The sequence below is a fragment of the Gymnogyps californianus genome, unplaced genomic scaffold (assembly GCF_018139145.2).
Source record: "Gymnogyps californianus isolate 813 unplaced genomic scaffold, ASM1813914v2 HiC_scaffold_131, whole genome shotgun sequence".
In the NCBI taxonomy this organism is placed as follows: domain Eukaryota; kingdom Metazoa; phylum Chordata; class Aves; order Accipitriformes; family Cathartidae; genus Gymnogyps; species Gymnogyps californianus.
In genome coordinates this window covers 24,625-46,640 of record NW_026114012.1, presented here as the reverse complement: position 1 = coordinate 46,640, position 22,016 = coordinate 24,625, and the positions used below count along the sequence as shown (strand labels likewise).

At 37.7% G+C, this 22,016-nt stretch overlaps 1 protein-coding gene across 1 annotated transcript in view; it reads right to left on the bottom strand.

Moving 5' to 3' along the window:
• Positions 1 to 20,937, bottom strand: part of LOC127028008 (carnosine N-methyltransferase-like) — a 30,574-nt gene extending 9,637 nt beyond the window's left edge. The window contains 5 exon segments of the mRNA XM_050913838.1: positions 656 to 834; positions 6,416 to 6,556; positions 18,445 to 18,608; positions 19,349 to 19,541; positions 20,618 to 20,937. Of these exon segments, the coding sequence (XP_050769795.1) occupies positions 656 to 834; positions 6,416 to 6,556; positions 18,445 to 18,608; positions 19,349 to 19,541; positions 20,618 to 20,937 (997 nt within the window).
• Positions 20,938 to 22,016: the final 1,079 nt, after the last annotated feature.

Sequence of the window (22,016 nt, the reverse complement as noted above, 5' to 3'; positions counted from 1 at the left end):
AATTGGTATGTGCTAAACAAGGTCATCTTCTGCAGATTAATTCAACATTAGGTTAGTCATAAAAAAAGACTACTTTATAGCTGCAATGAAGACAGCACGATTAATCTGATATCACCAGGAAAAGTAAGGATATTTGTACTGATGGGAAGTCTCAATCTTTAATAATTATCAACCCCATAATGTGCCCCTGAAATACTTGCTACTGACAGTCAATAAGCATATATTTGTTTCATTTATAATTAACTACCATCGAAAAAGTTTGCTTTGCTTTTACAACAGAAAATTAATTAACAAAAAATACTTTTTTTTCCACTAAAAAAGAATGCATTAGTTACATTGTTCACTTCCTTAACATCCCTTTTAAAAATCAAGTAAACCTTTCCCTAACTTTGCCATATTGTCTTTATTCTGAAAGAGACTACTGCAACAAAGATCTGTTAGGCAAGTAGCTAGCTACAGCAAATATATTATCTATATGTTGGGGTTTTTCTTTTTAGTTATTAAAAAAAAAAAAAGCAGCTGATTTGGAATAAGAAAATCTTGCTATAGTTGGGACTTTTTTGCTTAATGATTACAGATACAGTTCCACTCTATTTGTAATCATTTCTTATTGTCTCATAACAAATACACTAAAGATGGATTTGCATTTACTCACTACACTCAGAGTAAATTTCTTGAAAATCCCCTGCTGTCATAGAGAAGTTTGAACCAGAAGGAAGACTGTGAGGGTCAACATCAGGGAAATAAATTGGTCGTATCTGATCAGCAGATCTTTTGTTATTGCTAAACTGATGAATCCAAGGATAAAGCTTACATGAGTTAATTTCAGAGCATCTGCAAAACATGGAAATCAGAACAATTCAGTTTCAATTAATTGTTTATGTATTATCTAGAAATGTAGGTATTGAATATAAAATGATACATAAAAAGACTTTCACCAACATCCACTGTTTTATTGATAAAGTTAATGCTAAAGCTAGAACTTTTCTAAGGGACTTATCTAGTTCATAACACTTCAGACTGGCCAATTTATGAGCTGGTCAAAAAAACCCAAAACAATTTAACTGACAAACTATCACCACACAACAACTGCATTTTTTTTTTTTTTTTTTTTTAAAGTTTTAAAAACTCCCCTCCCCCCATTTTTCCACTGGGGAAAAACAACCAAACCAAACCCGATTCTTTCTGTGGGATGGATGAAATTTGTGATTCAGTATATCCAGAAAAGCTAAGCCTTTTGGGGTTGTCTTGGTTTTGTTTGTTTTATTTTAAAAAAAGAAACAATAGTCCCATGCTTGTCTTAAATCTCCTTGGGAATATTTGTTCTCATTCTAGACTCTTCTGCCTTTCCTGAACCATAATCACAAAATGAAGTGATGCATTTAAATTTCAAAAGATTAATAAATTTCACCTTTTCACAAAGCACAGTAGCTTTTCACTAGATGTCATTTTAAGTTAATAACATCCGGAGTATTGCAATTATGCTAAGCAAACATATTTTTATTTATTTGTGGATTGACATGATCAACTAAGCGAACACTTACTCTAAGAAGTGATGAAAATAGGATTAAAGTATAAAAAGCTTTTCCCAGTCTGCAAACAATTCGTAATTTAAAAAAAAAACAACAAAACCAACACAAAACCAAAAAACCCACAAAAACAACAACAAAAAAAATCAAAACCAATTTTCTCTCCCATGCATCACCACCAAATTCTGCAGTCAAGCCCACTTACTAAAGCTATGTTACACATACATAACTAGATATTCGGAGATAACAGAGGATATGCATTTTATGAGACAGATGTTGTCAACAAGCACTTTTTAAAATGTAAGCAGTCTACCAGGTTATAGAAAATGCACTCTTGGCTCGTGGATAGAAAGCATCTGAGGTAAAGTCTTTGAAAAAATTTTTTACCATCTCCATGTAGTATTTAGTTTTCTCAGTAAAAACAAAAATTAACTGTATTTGAACAACAATATACCGAGTTCATCAACTGTCTCCATATATAATGGATATATAAATATCAATCAGATATATGCAATCAGTCAAAGAAAACAAGCAGGAAAATAACCCTGACAACATAGGCCTTGTTTTCTTCAAGCAAGATGTCTATTTTGGCTGACTTAACATTTGATAGATTAACTTTTTGTTAACTATTTCAGCATTCTTTGTGTGCTCACAGTCAATTTATCCTCAGAACGTTTCTGTAAAACAATGAAATTTTCAGAAAAGCAAGGCAAAGAAACTAAGAGACCAGAGTAGATAACAAAGGAAATATTTTCTGAGCTATAAGGGAACACACACCTTCCAGTACTTTTCTTCTCATTTTTGAGCATAAAATATATACATGTAGACTTCAACAGTTCCAGCAGCAATTCCCTATTTAATATAAATCCTCTCCATATTCAAACTTGAAAGCCTCCCCTTTCCAGCTTTGATAATTTATATCTCAAACTTAAGTACTGCAGTCCTTTACAGCTACCATCCTTCCAATGAAAAATATAGGTAGGGAGTTAAAGTTGTTAATGTAGTACAATGTGAGGCACTTCTTTCTAATAGGCACAGTACATATATCAGATAACGCTCAGCCTGAAAAGGTAATTCTAGAAAAGAGGATTAGGTCAAATCTTACTTTTGACCAATTAAGAAACCTTCTCAAGGTATCAAGATTTATCTACAAAGATGCTTTTTTAGGAAAGTAAAGGTTAGCCAACTGTCAGTGTGAATCCTACTTGTATGAATTAAAGCATTTTAAACCACCCCACACTCATTTGGGTGCAAAGTGATTTTATATTACTCCAACTGAACTTTCTCAAATATTCATAAGTGCTGCTTCTACTGAAGGGCTGTTAGACTGAAGCTACTGAGTCTGCTCCGAATCTCCAGCTGCAAAACACAGCAAGTCAGCAATCAGCTGCACACTAGATCAATTCTGTTGCACAGTGGAGAAATGAGACCACATAAGATCTGGTGTCTCCTCCACTTAGATACCACCCTGGTGTTTCCCCTCCCATCAGATGTCAAAGGGATGCAATGTACCCTTGTGACTCTAGGCCACCTGAAAATTTTGGTATGCTTTCCAGAGGCAGGAAGACTGATTATGCTTCTTACAGTTTTTGTTCTTCCAAAAAACACATAAGAAAAGAAGTGTGTCTGCATATCACCAGTGATCATCTCTGCCATCTGTCATTATATCCAGGACTCATCTAAACACAAGAAAAATATACCAGGTATATAAAGAACTTTATCCATAAAAAAAAAAAAAAAGAGCAAAAAAAGCAGCAATCTCCCATGCAAGGATTGCAGCAGCTTTGGAGCCATTATAGTTTAACTCCTTCAGAGCCACTTTATTTTCAAATTGGAGCTTCCTTAATGGAATAATGCACTTTAACCAATATAGTTTTTCAAAGCTGTGTTGATTAATTTCAAATATTCATAGCAACCATAATTATGCCTTGATGCACTTCTGTGTTCACAACATACCAAACTATGACATTTTATCCACAATAACAAAGGCTCTCAATTTAAGAGTTGTTGGGTTTTTTTATGCATATTAAAAAACAGTAGATATCACTTTGTATACAGAAGATTTAAGTTACTACACCAAATCTAGAAGGCCCACTGGAGTAGTAGACTTGATATTCAAGATTGACCTTGGTTTATTTTTAGGAAGACAAAGTACTAAGAATGCAGATCCAAACTATAAGCATACAATAGCAAAACCCTCATGCCACTATCAACTGAAAATAAAAATGAATCAGGAATCATGTCATGCTGTTTAAATGGTAAAATTAAAAAGAATTTTCAAAATCTTATTTCATATTTAACTAAAAAAAAAAAAAAAAAAAAAAAAATCACAAAAAAACCACAAAAAAACCCCCACCAATAAACTAAACTAGCATTTCATTCAAAGCTGTTATTTTTCTTCCAACATGGAAAGCCCTAGGCACCAACTTGGTCATCTTTCTGGATAAATTAAGAAGGAAAGAGGAAAGGAACTGTAGCTAAACACTTATTTGCAAAATCCTTCTTTCTTACCATATTCTTCCTTAACTGGTATCTTCAGCTCATATTATTCATTGTTGTTTCTTCCAGTTCCAGGAAGGCAAACATGTCAATTTCAGAAGGCTAACTGGGAACAGTCACTTAAAACTAAAATGATAGATCTCAAAAGTCCCTAAAACCTTCTTAATAGACATCCCAAGGTTAAATCTGACAGAAAGGAATGCCTGCACCTCAACTGAACTGACTGAAATTCAAAGTCAAGTTAGCAGTTATCTGTATTGTCTTCCATGCTAATAACAAAACTTGTAATCGATAAATTGCCCAGGAAAGATGAAGGTTACAGCAGCTGAGCAACACTCAATTTCGCTGTCTAAAATTAAATACTGTTAGCAAATATAACACATATATACCTCTTTGCTAAATACATTTTATACTAATAGGAAACACCACATGAACATTAGTTGCTAAGAATTATGGAGTACTAGAGTAAGCTAAACATGAATTTTCAGGAGAATTCCACATACGGGCCAAAGACTCCATATGCAAGGAAGACAAAAACCAGTTAACATTTTGGTTTCAACCAACATGACAGCTAACCAGTGCTGCCAAATAGGGGAACTAAATAATTTTATACTGCTCTGAATCATTTCAAAAGTTCTAAAGAATGTAAGAGCCAGTAGGGCTGTATAGCTAGGGATAAGAAAAAACATTACCTCCTCCTTTCAGTAGCTGCAAGGCATTAGATCAATTCAACTGTAACATGCAATTTCATCACCAGATGATAATAATTTATGAATAATGTAAGGAAAGAGCAAATAAATCTATAGCAAATATCTATTTCCATTATAGTGACCACTACTGTCTTAAGCAGACATGCAGCAGCCATAAGAAACAATGTCTTCCCCTTGGTCTGTATTTGAATGGTAAGCAATAACAGATTTGGGATCATCTTTTTGTTCCCATGCCTAGCATAAGGGAATAACAGTCCACAAACAGAGCTCCAAAACACCATGATAATAGAGTATAAACCAGTATTTTAGGTGTTTTCAAAGGCATATCATTTCATACTTGCCCACCCATAATCTTCCCATCCTCATTCTTACAAGAACAATTACATTTTACTACCTTCTTCCTTCTAAGTTCATTGTGAGACCAATAATTTCCAGTACAAGTGACGGAATGCCAAATACAAAAACGTCACACTAAGTTAAACTTATACAGCGAAATTTATGTTATTGCCCTACATTCAAATTTAGTACCACAGTTTAATTGTGGAACTACCATATTATTTTAACTATTACTCAAGTGACAGAACTTGCTTAAGAAGTGGTGCAGCATGTTTTGTTGGTTGCTTTTAATGTAGAAACAGTACCTTAAATTTTAGTATGGAATATAACATTTTCATTAATAGGTTTCCTCTGTTACTAATCACCATCACTAAGTATCGTGCATATCTTAATGTCGTGGTTTAACCCCAGCCGGCAGCTAAGCACCACGCAGCCGCTCGCCCACTGCCCCCCCACCCCTGGGATGGGGGAGAGAATCAGGAAAAAAAAACTTGTGAGTTGAGATAAAGACAGTTTAATAGGACAGAAAGGAATGAAAAACAATGATAATGATAATAATAATAATATGACAATAGCAATACTAAAAGAATTAAACTATACAAAGCAAGTGGTGCACAATGCAATTGCTCACCACTCGTTGACCGATGCCCAGTTAGTTCCCGAGCCGCGATCCGCGCCGCTCGGCCAACTCCCCCCTGTTTATATACTGGGCATGACGTTCCATGGTATGGAATACCCCTTTGGCTAGTTCAAGTCAGCTGCCCCGGCTCTGCTGCCTCCCAGCTTCTTGCACACCTGCTTACTGGCAGAGCACGGGAAACTGGAAAGTCCTTGGCTGAAGATAAGTGCTACTTAGCAACAACTAAACCATCGGAGTGTTATCAACATCATTCTCACACCAAATCCAAAACACAGCACTGTAGCAGCTACCAAGAAGAAAATTAACTCTGTCCCAGCCGAAACCAGGACACTTAATTAAGCCATATTTGATACCCGAGATAGATGTGCATTTTACAGAAATATATTTGAAATAAAAATCGTAAAACCTATTCAAGATTATGCAGGAAGTCTGTGGCAGAGTCCAGAAATCTCAAGTCTCGTAACTTAAAAGCCATGCTTGCTACTATAAGCCTAATGACTTACCCATTAGACTCAAATACAATGCTTCCTGCTCCAATCACCCCCACTCTTTTTCATCAAAACACTCTACAAAGTGGTTTTCTGTTAGGACTTACAAATCTATTCTCGAGAGCTTTATTTATTCAAGTTTTTCCTCATTTATACTTTTGCCTCCCTAGTACCTGTAGGTTTCAAACAGCAAGTAAAACATAAGCTATGTACCTGTTGAGTACAAAGTTAGAAGAAAAGAGCATAAAGAGGCTCCATTCATTTCCTTGGCAAGCATAACCGAGCATAGCTATTTCCCACGCCAATCTACCTAGCCCAGCACCAGGTACCAGGATATTAACTTTGGAGAAATCCCTGCAACAAAACAAAAATAATAGTTAAGTCGTTATCATATACCTCTTTAACAAAAACATATTGAGGTCCAGTCCAACATTTTTTCCCCATATGCTTAGATGTTATAATGTACTTCCTGTATGACATTACTTTTTAAAGACAAACCGAGCCAGTTCTGATCAGATCACTTAATTGTATAAAGAAAAACCCACAGAAGAGACTCAAAATAATATTCACACAGAATAAAAGTACTTACACCTATGTAATCCTTATTCAGAATACAGTGCATAATTAAGAAAAATATTTTTTCAATAACTTTTATAGTTATCAAGTTAAAATACCCAAGTGATTTGCAGAAAGAATAAATATGATCACATATCACCATTTATTCTTCTATAATGTCCATTGATAACCAGCATTCTAGCAATCAGAAATGCAGTTCTTTCTTACATCACTTTTACTCAATAAAGTATTTTGACAGCAGAACCACAAAGCAAACATGAGCTCATGAGCAATTCAGATTCTAAAAACTTGAAAATAGTTAACTTTTCAGCAACTGTGGGTTTTTTAAATATGCTGTTCACAGATTTCACTCAAGCACATAAGCAACATAGGATTTCCTAAACCAAAGTACAGCGTAATTCTCTGCCCCTTCACTTCCCATAACTAGACATCAAGTTGAAGACTACAGGAAGACATCCAGCAGTTGTGTGGTTACTGAGAGATTTAAGCCAACCTCTCCCACCTTCCAAGTTGAGCAACTAGTAAATACAAGAACTAAGAATCTCAAAATATTCTCCTCTTCCAGGCAGAAAATTCAGGAGATACTCAAAAGCTGTCTGGACATAGTCTTATGCAATCTGCCCTAGGTGGCCCTGCCTAAGCAGGGGGGCTAGACCAGATGACCTCCAGAGGTCCTTTCCAACCCCAACCATTCTGTGATACTGTGAGAAAAGGCAATATATACATATTCTAACTAACCAGCAGTTGCATCACAATACAATACAACCTTCACTCTTAAAACAAACACACCCCCACACCAAACTGAAAAGATGTATCTCCTAAAAAGAATATTCCAAATAACAAAAGAAATTATAAAGGGACCATCTAATGTCACCCACATATGAAGAATATGAAGAATGCAAGCATTACATATTTTCATATTCTTCAATAATTTTTCCAATTTCCAGTCCTGAACAAGACTTTCTACTTTCATATATCAAAAAAGCAAGTGTGAATACTCAGTCCTCCCTCCCTCCCTTTCACATCTCACCTTCAAAGGCAAAACATCTGTGTATTAACTTAATATACAAATGCAAATAAATGAAGCCACAATCAGCATTTAAAAAAAACCAAACCAAAACAAAAAAAAACCCAAACCAACAAACAAAACCAAACACACCCCCACCCACACACAGCCCCACCATGAGAAAAAGCAAAACGCAAAGCCTTTTGATCCCTTAAAAATCCAGGATGCCAAAAAGGGATCAAAAGGGTCAGCATGCTGTATAAACATGAAGATGAGCAAGGGAGTTCAGAAATAATGCTAACTTTCAGAAGTTACTTAAGATCATTACTGAAAAGAGAGAAAGTATTATCCTTTTCTAAAGGCCACACAAACTAACAAAGCAATTTTAACAGTGCCTTTTGGTTTGTGGATTAATCACATAATTGGTGAAGCCTCCCAAATAAAAAAAAAAAAAAGTTTTTTTCATTCCTAATTTTTATTCCTTTAAAGTTATACTTTCAGTTGTTTTTGTGGGGATTTTTTTGGTTGGTTTTTTTTAATTTTCCAATTAACAAGAAGCAAGAAATCAAGATAGCACTTCACTATTATTTAAAGGCACTTCTGTGAAACAAGTTTTTATTTGCCTCTTTTCTACAAGGAAAGCCAGAAGAAAGAATAGTGAGCTAGCCAAGAAGCCCCACTGAAAAACAAAAAAGAGATTAATTCAAGGGAAAACTACTTGCCTAAAACTAAATTTTGAAAATAGTAATCTGAGAGGAGGAAGAAAATCCACTTTGGGGAAGAAGTTAAAAGAACTTGCAGCTTTTTCTATTAGTAGGGCTATATCTATTCACAATTATTCCAAACATATTTCCACCTAATTATTTTTCTTTACAATTTACCTTTATTTATTAAATATTTAAACTAGCACTACACAGATTTTTGTAACCTCATGTGGACACTTCTATTTTATGAGTGGCTTGAAAAGTCTTGTGCCACTGTTGTCCCAAAAATCAGGATTCTTTCACCCGGTGTGCAAAAAAGCCGATTAACACACAGAGCCGAGATATTTGTTTATTTCATGTCTGCGCAGAGATGGGTGCTAGGTGGTAACTCCACAAAGCTAGCACGCCTGGTTAACACACGGTAAAGCATTTTATACCTTTCAAGCAACAGTTATCAGTATTTTTACAGTTTCGCTGAGTTACCCTCGTTCCTATTGGCTCTCGCAAGCCTCATCTCCACTTAAAGTCGCAGTGTCCTGCTTTTTTACTGCGCATATTCTGTGAGGAAGGGGCTTCTGTTGGTAGGGGGCTCTCCCTACCCGAGGGCAGGTTTTCTAGTATGTTAGTTAGGATAGTTCACTCGCAGTTCAAGTAGCTCTTTGATTGCCCCTGTGCTTATCTTGGTATGTCTTTACCCGGCTGACTTATGGTGTCATCGTATATCTCTTCTCAAGGTCCTGCCTCGTTAACTAAGTAGCATCCTTTCTTTTTGTTTCTCGCATATCTCCAACACCACTTCCAAGATGTCACATACTAATCAGAAAAGCTACTCTCTCAAAACAGCCTACTGACAAGAAGGTATGCAGGTATAACCAGTTTAAAATCTGTACCTTTACTCATACTGAAACAAGATAAAGCCTCAAACAGGCAAGTGAGTTGATTTTAAATTGCTTGGAATTGGCTCATATCTTTTTATTCACAATATAAAGCTTTTGTATCTCTGAACTAAGTTTTCCCAATTATCTCTCTAGAAAAAAAAACGTTGTTTTTAACTGTACTTTCCTCTGCGCCTTTATTATGGGATTGAAGTCTGTCTGGAAATTTGTTAACAAATTAATTCCTATCTATACTCTTTATATTGGTTGCTAGGGGACTTGTGCTGGCCATCAGTTTCATTTCAGCATATAGAGCACCTGCTAATAGAGCACAAAATATAATCAAATCTGAGTCCACCAACATGTAACATTTTGGAAAGCAAGTGTCCAAGAGCATTTTTTTCATCTATAATCAGAGAAATTAGGTATGTAGCAAACTCAGTGTAACAGGTGTTGATAGTGTTTTGCTACCAAAAAAAAAAAAAAAAGAAAAAAAGAAAAAAAAAGGTGCTCCTTTGGCTTTCAAAGACTTGAATGAGTTATTGATGGATTTCAAAAAAAAAAAAAAAAAATTAGGGTATGAATCCAGTGGTAGTGGGAGCACTCCATTGCAGTATATTATGCTACTTTTGAATCATTATCAACAGTCAATAGCTTAGTGTTGCCACATTTTCTGAAGGCTCAGTCTGAACCTATAACTTATTTGATGGCTAGGTGCTGTCAAAAGGGGGTCCTCTAGCCACACCACTGATTTTCTGAAGCAAATGCCTAAAAAGAGCCAGCTGAATAATCTAGTAGGAAAAAAAAAAATGCACTGTACAAAAAAAAAAAGCCACCACCAAAAACAAAACACCAAAACACACCACAAACAGAACCTAGCTAAAACTATCTAACCAGCTCACTGAAGACTCAGACAAGCATTTATCTGAGCAGTAAGGACACAGCAAGAGCACATGGCCAAGGCCCATTTTCATAGCAGCTATGTGTTAGCTGTAACATTGAACTACATCTTAAAAATCAGCTGAAAGAAAAACTGGGAATTGGAACTGCTAACAATTAAATTGCACAGAAGCTACTTTTTTAATGGCTAAAGAGTCATAACACAATTTAGGAGGCTAGAAAGACCCGCTTTCCTATGGTAAATACATAATAGCAGCAGTAGCGAAAAAAATTAACCACCCCACACACAACCCTGATAACACCACCAAAGGTTATTCACAATGAAATTAGCCTTAAACTAGCAAGCGGCAGAAGGGTTTCTAAGCCACAGATCAGAAGAGTTCCGGTATTGGTTAGGGGTCCCCCAAAAGCTTAAACATCTGCAGGGCATAAGGGGAGAAATACTGGCCTATAGGTGTAGTCAGGGGGTGCAGGCAAAGATAGGAAAGAGGGCTAACATTGTACTGTTCAGCATAAATTATGAGCACTGCATTTTGCAGTTTGATATATTTTCAGGTTTTAAAAACCTAATGCCATTCCTGAAGATTTTAGCATGGTGTCATGGTTTATTCCCAGCCAGCAGCCAAGCACCACACAGCCACTGCCTCACTCCCCCCGCCCTGCTCCCAGCGGGATGGGGAGGAGAATCGGGAAAGAAGGTAAAAACTCATGGGTTGAGATAAGAACAGTTTAATAACTAAAGTAAAATATAATACTAACAATAATAATGAAGAAATACAATTATAATAATAATAGTAATGAAAAGGAATATAACAAAAAAAGATAAGAGAAAAAAAAGGAAAAAAGAAAAAAAAAAAACCCAAAAACCAGTGATGCACAATGCAATTGCTCACCACCCGCTGACCGATGCCAGAGCAGCGATCTGCCCCTCCCGGCCAACTCCCCCCTGTTTATATACTGGGCATGACGTTCCATGGTATGGAATACCCCTTTGGCTAGTTCAGGTCAGCTGCCCCGGCTGTGCTCCCTCCCAGCTTCTTGCACACCTGCTTGCTGGCAGAGCATGGGAAACTGAAAAATCCTTGGCTTCAGATAAGTGCTACTTAGCAACAACTAAAACATCAGAGTGTTATCAACATCATTCTCACACTAAATCCAAAACACAGCACTGTACCAGCTACTAGGAAGAAAATTAACTCTATCCCAGTCGAAATCAGGACACGTGGTATCAATTTTTAAAGGAAAAAATATGTGATAAAAATATAGGCTTTATACCTATTGTGCTTTAACAAAAGAAACCTAAAGGTGCTGAAGGGGAAAAATGTTATAGAATAGTTCAGTTGGAAGGTACCTACAACAATTATCTAGTCCAACTTCATCAAAGAGAAAAATATTACTGTATGCAATTGTAGACATACTCATAAACTAAACACTGCAATTCAATGTTATCTACTCAGAAGTGATCAGAAATATACACCTTATACACAGAAGACCAGTGGAAACATTGGCATAGAATCACTGTGGAATCTGTAATCTCATTCTTTCCTGAAGTCTTATCGCTGTAATGTTTGTAAATTCAGACAGCAAACAGATCCAGTGTTCAGTATAGTATTTTTCATTATTTTACTATAATTCTATTTTCAGTGATGTTCTTAAAAGATAACTGCTTTTCAAATAGAATAATGAAGGTAACTAAAAATACAGTCAGTCAAAGAGCAGTTGTTCTGCAAACTTGGCAGTTTAGGTTTATATATATCTATTTCAAGACCTGCAAAGGCTTCTGTGGACCAGAATAACACTGAAGACATCACTTACTAGTAAATCCAATGTTTCAAGTGGAGTTTAGACTAAAGCACAAATCTGTACGAGATTAAAAACCCTAAGAGAACAAATACATTTTATGTCAAGTTAAAATTCCTATAAGACAGAAGCTTTTAGGTCACTATAAATGTGACTGAGTGCATGGAAAAAGTATACTCAAGCTCAGCTGTGAACGAGCAAGATACATTTTTCAAATAAAAAGGAAACTAAAGTACTAGTTACTTCTTTTGGACTGGCCTGGCAGTATATTGAAAATATAGCCAAATACTGGATTAGGTGTTAAGATTTAAATTTCAAGTTATAGGTGGTTCCAGAGGCCAAGTTAATAAATAAAGTGTTTGGAGAAAATACTTAAATATTTCTTGGCTATGGAATAATATCAACTAACTTAAAGATTTAACGTTTCTTTGGTTCCTTTTGGACAAGAAAGTGTAAAGTAATCCCCCTCAGTACACTCATCTAGTTTTCCAAGTTTACACTTACCCATAAAAATGCTTAGTCACATTTCATCAAGAAATAAAAATATATGTTTTACTATTTTCTCCTACAGAAAACAGTGATCATGGTTCATTCAGATCGAAGAAATTCAGAAGGCTTGATCAAGAATGCAAACAATTCTAGAAAGACTGTGACATGAAATACATGATGAAATTTCAATATGAGGAAATCTATTGCTTCTTCAGGAAGACCTTTATCGCATGGGACTTCACTTAAACTGCTTTGTCCAGCCTACTAACATATCCTGTGCTAAACAGAAAGAAAGAATTATTTCTGAAGAGGAATGGGAGCCAGAAACAGCTTTTGCCTTTTTTATTTTTGAATGACAGTCTTGTCAGGAGACTGGACTGAAACACAAAATAACATTAGAACCTACTCACAAGACTGTTCTAATTTACAGCTGCTTTCAACCGTTGCTTGCATCTGTTCTGCATCCCAAGAGTGCAAGCGTATAAAACATTCCACTGTTTCCTTTCTTATTCCTTGTATACCCACAGAACCGATACAGGCTGATCTTGCAGAGAATAGCAACAACACGATATCTGCATGCACGGAGCTATAATGTAGCAGCAAAACATATTTGGATAGTTTCAAAAAATTCTATTCCTTTTTCACGATTCCAATGCATGGAAGCAATACAAGTGATGTTAGTTAGAAACAATTCTGATGAAGCCATAAAAAAAAAAAAAAAAGTCTAAGTAAACGCAAAACTGCACTTTGAGATTCCATCCACAGGCTGTCTTCCCACGTGACCACACAAAGCCAGTCCTCACCATAGGAAAAAAATACTTTGCACCCACCATATATACAACAGCCAAAATAACTTCATTAAGGTCAGTTCAGGCCCTGTCCATGCACCCCTTCAAACTGAAACAACAGCTCCCTACCAAAACTTAAAATAAAAATAGTAATACAAATTAAAAAAAAAAAAAACAAAAACCCCAAACACAAACCCAAAAAAACAAAACCAAAAAACCCAACCACAAACAAAAAAACCCAGATTGGCCAGTCAGCCTTCCCTGGCAGGCAATTTACCTCTTCCATAAGGTTGAGATGACACCAACAGTAAGCCTCACAACACACAAAGAGAATAGGTACTCCTGAACTATTGTGCTTCTTGCCTCAAAGAGGTAGCCTACTCCTAAGGAGATATCCTGGTTTCAGCTGGGATAGAGTTAATTTTCTTCCTAGTAGCTGGTACAGTGCTGGGTTTTGGATTTAGTGTGAGAATGATGTTGATGATAACACCCTGATGTTTTAGTTGTTGCTAAGTAGCACTTATCTTAAGCCAAGGACTTTTCAGTTTCCCATGCTCTGCCAGCAAGCAGGTGTGCAAGAAGCTGGGAGGGAGCACAGCCGGGGCAGCTGACCTGAACTAGCCAAAGGGGTATTCCATACCATGGAACATCACGCCCAGTATATAAACAGGGGGGAGTTGGCCAGAAGGGGGGGGGGGGGAAATCACTGCTCAGGCATCAGTCAGCAGGTGGCGAGCAATTGCATTATATGAACTTTTTTTTGGTTATAGTCCTTTTCATTACAATTATTATATTTTATTATTATTGTTAGTATTATATTTTATTTTACTTTAGTTATTAAACTGTTCTTATCTCAACCCAAAGAAAAAAAAAAAGAAATAAAACCCAAGAAAGAAGTGATGCACAATGCAATTGCTCGCCACCCGCTGACTGATGCCCAAGCACCTTAACTTAGGATAAGCGCTACTTAGTGACAACTAAAACATCAGTGTGTTATCAACATTATGCTCACACTAAATCCAAACCACACTGTATCAGCTAGTAAGAAGAAAGTTAACTCTCTCCCAGCCGAAATCAGGACAGGAGAGAAAGGGATCTGGTGGTGCTGGTCGACAGCAGGCTCAATAGGAGTCAAACCACACCACATTCCGGGGTGCATCAAACACAGCATAACCAGCTGGTCAAAAGAGGTGATTATCCCGCTGTATTCAGCGTTGGTGCGGCCTCACCTGGAGTACTGTGTGCAGTTCTGGGCCCCACAATTTAAGAAGGATGTGAAGGTCCTTGAATGCATCCAGAGGAGGGCACCAAAGCTGGTGAAAGGGCTGGAAGGCATGTCCTATGAGGAGCGGCTGAGGACTCTGGGTTTGTCTAGTTTGGAGAGAAGGAGGCTGAGGGGCGACCTCATTGCTCTCTGCAGCTTCCTGAGGAGGGGAAGTGGAGAGGGAGGTGCTGAGCTCTTCTCCCTGGTATCCAGTGACAGGACGCCTGGGAACGGTTCAAAGCTGCGCCAGGGGAGGTTCAGACTTGACTTTAGGAAAAATTTCTTTACCAAGAGGGTGGTCAAACACTGGAACAGGCTTCCTAGAGAGGTGGTCAATGCCCCATGCCTGTCAGTGTTTAAGAGGCATTTGGACAATGCGCTTAATAAGATACTTTAACCTTTGGTCAGTCCTGAAGTGGTCAGGCAGTTGGACTAGATGATCATTGGAGGTCCCTTCCAACGGGAACTATTCTATTTAGCTTCTGGACCCTGGGAAACAGAGTTATCTGGGGACAATAATGAGCGCACGCACAAAAGCGCGATGGGTTTTACAGAAGTGCTACCACATCTCCATTGTGATCACGTATTAAAATTTTAGATAGACAGACATGCAATACACATTTTTAAAATACAAAACATTTCATTCAACAGAAACTCAAACTTGTAACAGAGACTGTTCTAAACCAAGACAAAAAAAACCCCAACTGGTATTTCAGAGCTATCACAACAGGGACAGAAGTGGTATCACATTAGTTGTGTCTAACAACAGACAACAAAACCAGAATTCCTAGTGAAGTAGCACAAAGCTGTTGACTTCAGAATCATACAACCTGTTACCAGATGTTGTTTCCTCATACCAATCTGAAGTTTTGAGATAAAGTTTATTGATGATAAATGTACAAGTCAAAACTTTCCAACTTCAGTCATACATCTCTAAGACTTTAGATCAGTTACTTCTTCCATAACCAAAAGGTTTAAATGTTAACATACAAAAAAAAAAAAAAACCACCCCAAAACAACCCCAAAACGTGAACTACTGAAAGTAATAATTTTAATCTTCAAAATAGAACTATGATCTCTCCTATAGATCTACACTAGAGGTACATCAGATAATTTGTAATGCTCAATTCATTTTTACCTCATCTAGGGTGCTATTAAGCACTGAAGACCTATTAACTGTTCCTCAGTTTTTTTTAAAGAGTGAATAAGCCAATTTATGCAGCATTACTGCCTTTGTAAAATGAAATTAAGATGCTTCTGTTTCTTGTTTCAAATAGCCTGCTAAAAAAGGGCAGGTTTTTGAGCATTTCTATTTTGTAACCCTCTACAGCTAAGGTGGTCTTCAGTTTTAGCTAGGATAAAACACACTATTGTAATTTACCAACATTACAAAAGGTTGGAAATAAACAAAGTCTATATCCGAAAAGAAATGTGATCATCTCCTAGACAAACTGTATAAAAAAAAAAAATAAGATGGCACTACTACTTCCTATGAAGGATCAATGAGGTAGGAGTAAAAGCAATAATTCTTGAATTACTTCTTGTAAACCTTTATAATTATTTCCTTGAATACAGTTATTTAAAGTTATGCTTTTTAGTTACAGAAGTTGAAGTTTTGCTTTTAGAACAGTGATTTGACCTGTCAGGCACAAGAAATACACTGTATCTTACAAATTAAGCACTTTCTCCAGTTTTTATCCAATTTGTTTGGCTTTCAGACAAAGTCTTATATCAGATATGCAACACATTAGCATTGTCCACCTATAAACTAAGAAATAAAGGAGGATTTCCATGAAGTCAAAATTGAAAGCCAGTTTTAGAGATGAAGATTACATTTGGTCAAAATCCAGCTGAATATCACATCTTCCAAGAGGCAATTACCAAGTGTTATATGTAAACTATCAGACCAGACATAGAAAGGAAAGAATCTCTATTTCTAATGCTTTTCCTAGGTAATCTCCTAGCTAGGGAGATTTCTTTAAAAAATTGTTTTACCTAAATGTGTAAAAACTAAACTTACTGTAGTTTTTTCTACAATTGAAGGTTCTTGGATGTGTTGCATCAAACAAAGGAGGGTATTAAAGTTTTATTTTTCAGTATACTGCAGAAAATTCATCTTCAAATAAAACATCTTAGGTGATGCATCCACCTTGAGATAAGTTAGCCCAAAGCAAAAGAAACCAAGCAATCCGTCCGACACGTCCATTTGACCATATCAAAATCCATGCCATGTTCTGCCACCACTAGCAATCCCCACTCATGAAAATTAAGAGATGGCTAGTGGAAGGTATTTTCAAATTGGTACAAGTGAATTATTAGTAATTACTGAGAACGAAGGAAACCCACAATAGCTCCCAGCTATAGCAAATCTAAGCTCTGACCTGTTATGCTTACGAGTACAAAGTTCACAAGTGATATCAAAACACACATAGTATTAGATAATTTTCCCATTTTAAGAGCATTAAATTTAAACTAGAATGTACTTTATGATAACTGGGCTGACTAAACGGCAAAAACATTAACTATAGAATTCTTACAGCAATAATTTCTTCCTAGATTCTACTGGTATACTTCTACTTAAAGTCACCTTAAAAACTCATCATGGTTTAACCCCAGCCGGCAACTAAGCACCACACAGCCGCTCGCTCACTCCCCCCACAGTGGGATGGGGGAGAGAATCAGAAGGGTAAAAGTGAGAAAACTCATGGGTTGAGATAAAGACAGTTTAATAGGGAAAGCAAAAGCCACGCATGCAAGCAAAGCAAAACAAGGAATTCATTCACTAGTTCCCATCGGCAGGCAGGTGTTCAGCCATCTCCAGGAAAGCAGGGCTCCATCATGCATAACAGTTACTTGGGAAGATAAAAAGCCATCACTCCGAATGTCGTGTCTCCCCCCAACTTCCTCCTCCTTCCCCCAGCTTTATATGCTGAGCATGACGTCATATGGTCTGGAATATCCCTTTGGTCAGCTGGGGTCAGCTGTCCCCGCTGTGTCCCCTCCCAACTTCTTGTGCACCCCCAGCCCACTCGCTGGTGGGGTGGGGTGAGAAACAGAAAAGGCCTTGGCACTGTGTAAGCACTGCTCAGCAATAACACAGGGGTGTTTTTGTTATCAACACTGTTTTCAGCACAAATCCAAAACATAGCCTCATACTAGCTACTATGAAGAAAATTAACTCCATTCCAGCCAAAATCAGCACAAAACCCCACAACAATTACTATTTTGGTAGCATTTCTTAATAAGCTAATGCAGTTACAAAGGTATGTGCACACATGCAATGGTTTTTACAAGACTTGCATTGTATTATCTGTCTGAAATCAAGGCTAAATTTAAGCATTTGTATTATAAATTTTAAGTGCAATAAAACTACACTGAGGGTTATGAGTCTTCTTCCTTTCTTTCCCCTTCCACCAAGAAGGGTAATACTTGTACTTACTGCTGTCATAAGGGCCTTTCCCTTAATCTGCAGAACCAGAACCTGCACTCTGAGTGTCTGCTAACCTGTAAACTTTAACTCATTGAGCACCACTGGGTTAACTCCACAACCTCCTGAAGACTATTACATGAAAAGTTATCATGGACCCTGTTATATCAAGCCACAGAAAAAAAAAAAAAAGTTTTTATTGTTGGCTTAATTCCATGTCAAGTTTATGATTCTGCTCTTTTCCAATACCTTCTACTAAAAACAAACTTCCTCAGTTAAACAATGAATTCCATAGCATTCACAGTATTTTCTGTATTTTTAAAACCAAGCCTTTTCTTACTCCATAAAAACTTTTGTTATTTTTGTACAACAGTGTATGCCCACATAAAAGCAAGTCTTAAAATACTATTTACCATCTTTCTTTTGGAAAGTTCTTTACAATTTCACTAATGATTGGCTGGTAGCAGGAATCTCTCTCAGGCTTCCCCTCTTCGCTCCAGTCTCTCACAAATTGTTTCAAAGTTGATTTTAATTTATCCATGTCAAACGTCGAAGCTGGTGTAATCTTCCCTCTTCCCTGATTAAAGCAGGGAAAAAAAATAATTAATGAAAAATGCACCAAGTATCTTTAATCTTGAAAAACAGAAAATAAAATAGAAACAGACAAAAAGTCATGGTATTAGGGCTGTTGGGAGTTTTAATTGACAAAGTACTTACCTCTCACTTCTGGGACCAGGGCTCAAACCCAGCCCTGTTAAATGGATTGAGTTTGGTGGTCTCAGTTCAGCCCCCAAGAGACCAGGGTCCAAATCACAAAACCAACATACAGCATGGCATAACTGAGCACAACTAGTAGTTATTCAGGAAAGGATCAGGACTTTGCTAGTGATGAGACTGAACTGCTCACCATAAGAGGGAGATCCCTCTACGTTACTGATGCAGCATGGAAAACTCACACTAAAGCTGCCTAGAACTGTACCTAGCCTGCAGATGCCAAAAAAGACTTCAGTTTCTATCACTGACAGTCTTTTAAGTCTGAGTGCAATTTTTTTTTTTTTGCTAGATGCCACATTGAAAGGCAGATAAGTAGTGCAAAAATTGCACTATATTTTACAAATGCTAACATTCAGAATATTTGGACTACCTAAAATTTAACTAATTTAGGATGCCATAACATACAATAAGATATACAATACCATTTATGGTCTATATAGCCAACTGAAAAGTTAACTTTAAAATGTAACCAGGGCAGAGCTAGAAAATCCCAGAGAGTACAGAATTTAGTTTTGAAGTACGAAAAAGTTCATTTTAACATACATCTCCATATTCTTTGTTTTCAAACATATGAATGCAGTCATCGACAATGGTCTGTAGTATCTCTTGATTATGATTAACACACTTCCGAATCTTATCAAGGTGAGGAAGGAATTGAGGAAGAAGACTCTGTTGGTTATCTGGGAGAGATCTAAACTGTCTCTCTGTTCTGTTCACCCGTTCATGCATATTAGTTCTAAGAAGAAAAAAAATAAAAATATTAAAGTCTTCAGATATTTAGCAGCAATACATATTATAAATACAAAGAATTCACTCAAAGCTACTCCAATTACAACTATCCAATTCTTTCAACTCAGAAAGTGGTCAGACTTCATAACTCCTTACTAGAGAACAAGTTCTCAAGAATTTTATAGGCAAAATGATTGTTTTAAGCTCTAGTTCCACATTACCACTCTTTTAACAACACATTACAGTTTAAGAGGACCACTGTTTTACAGCTCCATCCCCATCCTCTCATTTCCAGCACAAGTGATCACAACCTAATACATGGATCTACAAAATGATGCAACTCAGTAAACAATCAACCCACAAACCCATAAAAATAGCCAGATTATTTCACAAATACAATTTAAGTGTGATAAACCAGCTGAATATCACGGTAACCTCTGGCTACAGGAAAACTGGAATGTGGAGTGGAAATGGGGCAGCTGAAAGCAGGATCCTCAAAATCAATTGCTTCTGAAGGAATCATAATGGTCAAGGCCAGACCATGCTGGAGTTTTGGTGGCCCCACTAAGACCATTAAATTGCCTTCTTTTAATAGCCTCAACTATGAGTACAATGAAATTGATTGTGTAACTGATCCAGGCAAAAAAATAATTCCTCCCTTTCCCCAAAACACCGTCAAGGACTGGATTTTTTTCAGCCAAGTCTGGTTTTTTCCCTCCACCATTTGAATTACTTATGTTTTCTCCTTCATTCTATAGATTCAGGTAGCAAGTCAGGGGTTGGGTTTTTTTTTCTTTCATTTATCTCATTCCTAAAAGGGCTATCTAGCACTTTTCTGACTCAACAAATGCCTAGATAGCTAGTTATAACAAAATGGCATCCATCAGTGCTTTCAGACAACCTTATTTCTTCTGCAAATTTACAAGTGTTTCAAAAATTTCCCCGGCAATCGACTACGCAAAACACCACGTGCATTTCTTTGCCAGTAGGAGCTATTATTGTTTTTCAGGACTTATAAGGGCAACACCCCATCACAGAGCTGAGCTATATGGCCGTGTATACGAAGCAGCACATTTCGGTTACCCGTAGTATCGGAACGCGTTGATGATCCTCCGGAAATGCTCCCGCTCCAACCGCTCCTCCTCTGCCCTGACTACCGTGGCCGCCGCCAACACCTTCGACTCCTGCGGCTGCCGCCGCCATTCGTCGCTCGGAAGTGCCATCGCCTCCACCTCTCGCTCACCGCCCCCACACTCTCCTAGCCACAGCAGCTGCTCCTGCTTCCGCTCCCCCTCCCCGTCGCCTCGTCACGGCCCCTTGCGCATCGCCTTGGTCAGTGAGTCCCTCTCGCTCCTGGGCTGCAACAGCAGCGCTTTGCAGGCCACAGCGCATGCGACAGACATCCTAACAACAACCACGACTAATAGTCGCACGCACATTAGCTCACTTCCGCCACGGGGCGGAATCAGCCCGGTGCGCGTGCTCAGCACCATTCCCCGCGCGTTAGCCTTCCCCGGGCAAGGAATATCACGAGAAGACAGGTAGTGGCGGGGATGCCTGGTGTAGGCACAGAAGTAAACCGTCTAGAGGTGAAGGGACGGGCGCGGGCCCTGGCCCTGGCCCTGACCCTGACCCTGACCCTGCACGGCTCGGGTGAGGTGGGTGGGTGGGTGCGTGCGTGCAGAGGTAGCAGGTTGTGCTCAGCTTTTTTTCCATCTTTTCGGCGTTTTACATGTATCTATCTGCCATCGATGCTGCTACTGGTCTAGCTACGATGCTACGTAGCTACTATTAGTCTCGGTTAATTTCTGCAAGGACAGTTTGACCAGATTAACAAAAGAAACCCACTCCCCCCCAAAAAAATAGACAGCTACCCAGACAATTTTTTGGATCAGTTCCCTTGTAAATTACTCAATATCCTTATGTTAGCTATCACAAAGAGAGAGACAAGTTTTATTGTGGAATACTGCTAGTCCCAATCTGTAGAAAATTATACCTTTTTGGGATTGCTCACACAGTGACAATTACTCTGAAATGCTTTTGCAGCATACCTTAAGAGAACACGTGCCTACCTAGCTGCTCTGAAGTTCTCAGCTCTTACCAAAGAGGACCTCCTTTAAGGGTCAAACCCCTCCTCAGTTTGAGGATCTGAAGAGCATTGCCATACATCATTATTTTGTCTAGAGGCTGGCAGGAAGTGGTAGTTGTCCTTAAATAAATCAAGTGATATAACTGGAGAATGGGAGAACAGAGAAATTTTTGAGCACACCAACCTTCTATCTATGGAAATAGGAGCATCAGCCTTTTAATGTAAACACACACACTCCCATTTTTTCCACTTTTCTTTACTCTCACACTACTCTCTCATTGATACAACTATGTTAACTGATTGGTCAGTTTTGACTATAAAAGTGTTTGGTGGCTGTGAAGGAGAGAAAGCACAAAGACATTATTCCCAGTGGGGTGGACAAAAGGCTAATTG